The 7,998-nt window shown below is 42.4% G+C and overlaps 1 protein-coding gene across 1 annotated transcript; it reads left to right on the top strand.

Annotated features, from left to right (window-relative positions):
- The first annotated feature begins 2,718 nt into the window (after positions 1-2,718).
- Positions 2,719-7,815, top strand: Il22 (interleukin 22). Its single transcript, XM_021205602.1, has 5 exons — positions 2,719-2,947; positions 3,351-3,416; positions 3,516-3,659; positions 4,575-4,640; positions 7,212-7,815. The coding sequence occupies exons 1-5, from the start codon at positions 2,762-2,764 to the stop codon at positions 7,287-7,289; spliced, it is 540 nt and encodes a 179-aa protein (XP_021061261.1). The 5' UTR covers positions 2,719-2,761; the 3' UTR covers positions 7,290-7,815.
- The last annotated feature ends 183 nt before the right edge of the window (positions 7,816-7,998 follow it).

The following is a 7,998-nucleotide window of genomic DNA, read 5'->3' as shown; positions in this document are numbered from 1 at the left end:
TTTCTACAACTGTTCAGAAACCTTCATACAGCCCCAGATTACATGACGTTTTGGTGAATCTTAGTCAAACTCATGAAATCCCCGTACATTAACACTCACATTACTGGGTTGTTTATTGGAGAATATGACACATGGAAGAATGTGAAACAGATATGTTGTCGCTATTAAATTGCTTTGCAATTTTTTGCCATTGTGTTTTTTCCCCCCCTACAGTTATTTATTCCCTATCCAGAGACAAGAATGAAGCTAGTAAGTAGAATCAGATCAAAGTCCAATTTTAGAAGAGTCAGGAAAGAAAATTACCTCTATTTTGCCAATGGTGGTAAATTATTTAAAACCGCAATTCTACATTTTCATTTAGTATGCCTTTAGCAGTTCCCTCCTAAGGGTATAACATTGCTATCGTCAGAGTTACAAGGAGGAAAGAGGTAGACTTTTCCCCAAACATATAATTCAGTGGTATCAACATTTATCTTCCAACGGAGATACATTTATGCATGTTTGTTAGTTTCCCAGACCAACCAACAAAAGCCCATGTAACCTACAAAATTACCTCAGGTTGCGTGCTTGTACCATCATCACACAAGAGTCTGGTCAAAGATCACCGTACTTCATACACTAGGCAATCAGACATGGGAAACTGCCTTATTATTATTATTTTTTTGTCTTAGGATCATAAACAAGCCCCTACAATGTCTATCACTTGCTTAAGATTCTTCTAATCTATAAAAATACTTCTTAAAATGAAAAGCAAACATAGCATGTATTTATAACATGGTGTTCTGACTATGCAGGTACAGTGTGGAATGGCTAAGAGGTGCTATTATCGGCATTAAACAACATGTTAATGTTTTCTTCTGGCAAGTGAACTTGAAATCTATGCCTTAAACAATCTTCAAGCCTCTAATATAGTGTTAACTACTGAAGTCCGCTGCTGTGCAACAGAGCTCTTGAGCACGCTCTCCTCTATTTTCAATTTTATACTCTTTGATTGACTTCCCAACCTCTCCCCTTCAGTTCCTGATGGCCACCTTTCTATTTTCTGCATTTATGAACTCCATGTTTTAATCTTTTTTTTATTAAAATATTCACACAATCAATGTTTGTGCATGGCTGTTTCACCTACATGTGTGTCTGTGCACCAAGTGCTGCCTGTTGCTTGTGGGGCAGGGGGCAGGAGAGGGTGTCAGATGTGCTGGCACTGGAGTCACAGATGGTTGTGAGCCACCATGTGGATGCTGGGAATTAGACCCAGGTCCTCCGGAAGTGCAGCAAATGCTCTTAACCACACGCAGGCATCTTTCTCTCCAGCCCCAACGTTAGTGTTTTTAGATTCCACAGAGAATAGAGGTCTGATGGTTTCACTCACTGCCACCTCCCCTTTGCATCTTTCTGCCAAGGATACACCAAAAAGCAAGAATCCCCAGACCGCTTTCGCTCCTCGAGTCTGCACCTCTCAATAGTAACCCGAGTCCTCTCTCCAGTGTCCCTCTAACACTTTTGATCTCAGTTAGCTGAGGGGAGAAAAAATCTCACAAAGTGATTTTCGTGACTTCACGTTCTAGTCCAGGTGTAGGCATTTGTGTGTCGTCAGTCTAGGGCAGGCCTCTGCCCCCACTGCTTAGGAAAGGTTTTCCTAGTCTAGTTGTAAGGCGCTATCTGGAATTCAATGAACATACAATGAATTCAAGTCCACATGCAATCAATCCCCAGTATTTTGTAAATTCTCTTCCTCAAATATCCATCCATATAATACAAGTTATTGTAGGATCATTTAAAAAATAATATTTTGAGACTTATGTTTGCACAAGTAAAATTTCAGAGAGAATTAGCAAATATATAGTATTATTTTATTTTTTAAAAAAAATCTATGCTTAAAATGTCGACTAGACTGTTCATTACTGATATTTCCAGACTTAACTTGACCTTGGCTATGATTTCAACCTTTATATTTGTATCTGCCATAACTGTGTGCTCACTTAAAAACAGTCTCTGAACAAGAACATTCTGTGGAAATGGGAGTTGTGAAGAAAGCCAACCTTCTTAATTTTTTTTAAAAGCTAGTTATAGTTTTCGATTCCATATACTACAAAAAGAGATACAATTATTTTAAAAATTGAAATAATCTCCAAGTTTTCATTATGGCTTATTTCAAAGCACAGAATATAGGACACGGGTCTTTTATTTCTGGTCACTTCTAAAGAGATAAGAATCTATGAAGTTGGTGGGAAAATGAGTCCGTGACCAAAATGCTGACTCAATAGCTGCGGGAGATCAAAGGCTGCTCTACTCAATCAGAATCTACTACGGCAAAGCCATTGCCTTCTTTGAAAACCGTGTAGAGTTTAGAAGATTTCTGGGATTTGTGTGCAAAAGCACCTTCTTGGCCCTCACAGTGACGTTTTAGGGAAGACTTCCCATCTCAAGGTGGGAAGGCTTGGAGGTGGTGCCTCGTGGCCTCCTGTGGTGGTTAGGTACTTCTCAGAAGGCAGGGCTGGAAATTAGATAATGTCTGATGTCATATTGCTCACAATACCAAAAAAACCCTGGTGTCCCGATGGCTATAAAAGCAGCAACTTCTGCCTCTCCCATCACAAGCAGAGACACCTAAACAGGTAAGCACTCAGACCGCTACAGAGAATTATCTGCTTGGTACCATGCTACCCCGGACGAGCATGTTCCCCTGATGTGTTTGCCTTTTGTTCTTTTGCTAACAGGTTCTCCTCCCAGTTATCAACTGTTGACACGGGTGCGATCTGTGATGGCTGTCCTGCAGAAATCTATGAGCTTCTCCCTTATGGGGACTTTAGCCGCCAGCTGCCTGCTTCTCATGGCCCTGTGGGCCCAGGAGGCAGATGCGCTGCCCATCAACACCCAGTGCAAACTTGAGGTGTCCAACTTCCAGCAGCCGTACATCGTCAACCGCACCTTTATGCTGGCCAAGGAGGTACAGTTACATCTCTCTTTCTTTCCATACCGACTTGGGGCTCAAGTAGCCCTTGCCACTTTCTTTGAAACACTTGTAAACTCTTTAGGGGTGCTTTATCTCTGTGGGTCTCTCTACCTATGTTTTCTGTCTCTTTAGAGACTCTTTAAGGACTGGATCTTTTTCTATTTCTATTTCAAGGTCTCAGGAGCATTTTCTATTTTGGCCTTCAGGATGCATATTCTGAATTTTGTCTACAGAGGCGCATTTCGAAAGCCGCCCATTACTGCAGTTCTTTCCATCTCTCTGCGCTCTCAGCCTCTCTCGGCTGCTCCTGAGACCCACTGCAGATGTACACCTCTACTTACAGGCTTTTCTTCCATCTCCTTGTCATCCAGGCACTTAGGGTTTTTCTCTCTTTCAGGCCAGCCTTGCAGATAACAACACAGATGTCCGGCTCATCGGGGAGAAACTGTTCCGAGGAGTCAGTGTAAGTCCTCACTGTGCCGAGCAGGGCTAGCTGCGGGAGCTGGTGGACCCTCTGCGATGGTCTGAAGTATGACCCCTGTTGTTCCTTGTCTCTCTACAGGCTAAGGATCAGTGCTACCTCATGAAGCAGGTGCTCAACTTCACCCTGGAAGATGTTCTGCTCCCCCAGTCAGATCGATTCCAGCCCTACATGCAGGAGGTGGTACCTTTCCTGACCAAACTCAGCAGTCAGCTCAGCCCCTGTGTAAGTCTGGCTCTGTCTACCTATGCTTCTCTCTCTTCCTCTTCCATTCCAGTTAGAACCTGTGGTCCTGCCCTCGCTCTCTTCAGAGTGGTGGGCCTCAGCAACGCCACCATCAGAGGCCACTTGAAATAGGTCACAAAGGCTTTGGCTTCAATTGAGTGTTACTTTGAGTTTGTATTTGTTTTACCCGTGGAAAGAAAGCAATTCAAGTTCTGTAGGATGAGAAAGATGTTGAAAACTGTAAGAAAGAAGGCCCCAGATAGACAAACAGATTTGCTGAGTACAAGTACTTATGGGGAGGGAGATCCACTGAGTACAAGTACTTATGGGGAGGGAGATCCACTGAGTACAAGTACTTGTGGTGGTGGGGAATGGCACAGAGCAAAAGTTGAAGGGAAAGAGGGAGATGGAGAGGCCTCATGGTCGGGGGTGTGCAAAGCTCACTCCTTTCCAGTATGATGGAAAGTTAAGAAAAATCAGCTTGTGAGTTTGATGCCTCCAGACACCTCAAACTATGAAACGTATCCTTGAGGAGCGGGCAGACTGCGGGAGACCTGGCACTTAGGGAAGGCGCTACTTTTCACACGAGAAACTTTATGCTCATCCCTTGTGCTACACTCCCACCTTTGATGAGGTTCAGCTCAGGTTTCATTTCTACCGTTCTTGATACCAGTGGAAACCTCAGTAGGATTCCCCAAAGACGAGGACAGCTCTTCGGTAAGGGAGGGACCTGGATTTTAGTGTCCCAGAGAACGCAAGAGCTCAGAGAATCTAGGTCACCGTGAAATCTAGGTCACTGCGGGCAAAAATGACTGAACGCCTCTATTCCAGGTGAACGGTCACGTGCCTCTGATATACTGAGGTTTTGGGCTTCGACCGGATACGATTCTTAGTGAGTCTACTTTTATTTTGCAGCGCATCAGCGGTGATGACCAACAGATCCAGAAGAACGTCAGAAGGCTGAAGGAGACAGTGAAAAAGGTAGTATTGGCGAGCCACAATCCTAAGCCATTCAATAGGAGAAGCGGGGGTTTCTTTCTCCACTTCCCAGGCCCTTCTACTTTGTAACATTTTATTTGACTTGTCTACTGTCTGGCCCATTACTCGCTTAGCTGCACCTGCATCTAGCTGGGTCTATAGATCTTTCAAACTGTTTCTAAATTTGTAAGTCACAAATTCTGGAGCTAGCAGAAAACTTAGCTCAGCCAGTCTGATGAGCACGTGCTCGGAGGACAGCTTGTGACAGAGCCAATGCTGGAAGACAGCATCCCTGATTCCAGCTTGGCACTTGCCTAGTGGCCACATGTAATTACTTTAGCTTGATTAAGTATTTGGGAAAGCCGGTTCCCACCAACCTACATAATCCGAAGAAGCCTGCATTGAAAACTAGAAAGCGGGGCACAAACTAGAGATGATTTTTTGAGCTCATTAAACTGATGCTCTGAAATGTGGCAAAACCGACCCAGAATACCAACAAAAGAGCTGGATTTGCAAATAGGACGAGTATTTAGAATCACTGGTATTAATAGCTATCATCTTAATTAAAATATAGTGCCTATGGCTTAATTAAGCTATAGCTGCCTGTTTAAGATTAAGCACAAGGGTGGAGAGCCTCTCAATTTACTTGGCCTGGTTTCAATAGAGTACAACTATCAGTCATGGATTAATTATAGTGTCATGAAAGTATGAGTTAGAAATCCTGTCCTTACTTTTTACCTTCATTTCTTAGTGTTTTTTTTTTTTTCCTCCACACCCTGATCAAGCCACTAGTAAGCACCTATCTACTTCAAGCTATTGTATGACTTTACAGCAAACAACATCGCTGTGTGGCCTCTTTGGGGAAGGGAACATTATAGCAGGAGGCTCAGGCTAGCAAGTCTGACTCACCCTAAAGCCAGAGGCATGGTTGACAGCAGAGAAAGCGAGGTTCTTCGCAAGTGGGTGTGCTTAAGTACTCAGAAGCAGGAAGGCTCCGGTTGATGGAATTATCAGTAATATATCTCCCCTTATCTCCTTCTTCCATCGAACCTAAATCGGCCCTTCTTCTTGTATGTAGTCTGATAAACAGGACTGTTTTGTTTTGAGTGTTCATGGCTTTGTAGATTTTCAGTGCTCTGCCAGTTCTTGTTAGAGGGCTTGTTACATCGACACCTGCTTGGATGTTAGCATGCCAAAGGCACACACTTCTGAATGCCTGTGTAAAAGGTTATTATTCATTTACTTTGTCTTTGGAAAGGTGAAGCATGTGTGAGAAAGATCTCACAGGAGATGTGTTCTCTGTAGGAAAACTTTTTTTTTTTTTTCCTTTAAAGCCTATGTTCCACTTTCAGTCAACTTCTACTTTTACACCATACATAGAAGAGTGTTTAGGCTGGCTCTCATGGCTCTGGGAAAAGAGCCAATAGGGCAAGGAATGTTATGCAGAGAAATCTGATAGGCAAGGAAACTGGTCAGAGCTCCCCAACACGGGAAGAAAACCACCACGGGTGTTAAGTAGGAACAGTCAAGGCTGGGCTCATGTAGTAGAACTGAACAGAGCAAGGGAAGCTAAGCTACAAAGTTTCACAGGGTGATGAATCTTAAACATACAAAATAGCTGCTTGGGCTTCCTAACAAAGGAAGTCTGGGAAGAGGGCAAGCCAGAGGAAGATAGGAAAGGAAAGAGCAGAATGCAGAGGATTTGAAAAGCTACATATCGTCCAGGAGAGGGTTTTTCTTGGAGCAGTCTAGAACAAGGGTAGTGGGTTAGATGGATTGCAGGGGGACTTGCTTTGTCATTTGAATCGGGGATTTTTTGTCACTCTACTGAGGTTGAGAGCATCACCCTTTTTACCCTCCAATGGAGGAGGAATGAAGGGGTATTTTGACTCCTACCTGGAGTTTTACTAGTTTAAGCAAGGGAACAGACACTCCGGACCTCCTCTTGACAAACAAATGGAAACCTGTCATTTGTCTTGTTTGTTCTTTTGTTAAGAAAGCCCGGCCACATGGGTTCACACGTGGGGCTTTGAGTCGAGGCTTTTTTGAGTTGAGCGCTTATCAGTAGTTGATCATGGCCAGGTGGAGGGCTACCTGTCAGGTAGAGCCCTGCTGGCTTAGCACTTAACATCCCCAAGTCTCAGGATAGCTTCCTGCTGCTTAGCATGGTAGGAGGTGAACAAACCTTTTTTTTCCCCTAACTCCCACTAAAATTTAATCGACAAATGACTGTGTAATTTGTGGGATGCAGTGTGATAACTGATCTACGTGTGCATTGGGCAAGGTTCAACAAGGTGGATTAATAGGCCCATCAACAGCTTTGTGGGTGTGAAGTGCAAGTAATATAGATAGATGCCTGTGGTGTCCTCAAGTCAGAAAGGCATGATTTTAAGGTCTTTGGCAAAACATATTATACTCATGCTGAAAATGCATTATGTTGATTATTAATCTTTTAGAGAAGGCTGACACTTGGTTTTGGTGCTCAGCAAGCAAATGTCACCATCCCTTTCTAACTAGTACCACCTTAGAAAGTGCTACACGTGCTCAAATTGGTTTGTGTTCTTATTTTCATAGCTTGGAGAGAGCGGAGAGATCAAAGCGATCGGGGAACTGGATCTGCTGTTTATGTCTCTGAGAAATGCCTGCGTCTGAGCCAGAGAAGCTAGAAAATGAATAATGGGTCCTTCCTGCCTTCTAAAAAGAACAATAAGATTCCTGAACGGACTTTTTTACTAAAGGAAAGTGAGAAGCTAAATTCCACCATCATTAGAAGATTTCACATGAAACCTGGCTCAGTTGAAAAAGAAAATAATCTCAAGTTGTCCATGAGACCAGAAGTAGACTTGCTAACCACAAAGATTCATTGACAATATTTTATTGTCACTGATGATACAACAGAAAAATAATGTACTTTAAAAAATTATTTATTTCCACGAAGGATTACTTCTCATTCCTTTAGAAAAAAAGCCTATGTAACTGCATTTCCATAACCAATACTTTATATATGTAAGTTTATTTATTATAAGTATACATTTTATTTATGTCAGTTTATTAATATGGATTTATTTATAGAAACATCATCTGATATTGATATTTGAATATAAGGCAAATAATATTTATGATAATAACTATGGAAACAAGATATCTTAGGTTTTAATAAACACGTGAATATCATAAATCTTCTGTCTTGTAATTTTTCTCCCTTTAATATTAACAATATCATCATCATCATCATCGTTACCCAGTCATTCTCATGACTTCATACTTGACCCATAAAAATTAGGTACTTATAGTATTATACTGTTAAAGTTTGCCCCTGGAGGCCTGTGGTTGTGTGTGTGTGTGTGCGTGTGTGTGTGTG

This window comes from Mus pahari, chromosome 9, assembly GCF_900095145.1.
Source record: "Mus pahari chromosome 9, PAHARI_EIJ_v1.1, whole genome shotgun sequence".
Classification (NCBI taxonomy): Eukaryota; Metazoa; Chordata; class Mammalia; order Rodentia; family Muridae; genus Mus; species Mus pahari.
Note: the sequence above shows the minus strand (reverse complement) of the source record. Positions and strands in the feature narration are given on the sequence as shown.

Coding starts and splice junctions, on each gene's coding strand:
- Il22 (XM_021205602.1), top strand. CDS start 2,762: ATGGCTGTCCTGCAGAAATCTATGAGCTTCTCCCTTATGGGGACTTTA. Junction 2,948..3,350: donor CCTTTATGCTGGCCAAGGAG/GTACAGTTACAT, acceptor TCTCTCTTTCAG/GCCAGCCTTGCAGATAACAA. Junction 4,641..7,211: donor TGAAGGAGACAGTGAAAAAG/GTAGTATTGGCG, acceptor TTATTTTCATAG/CTTGGAGAGAGCGGAGAGAT.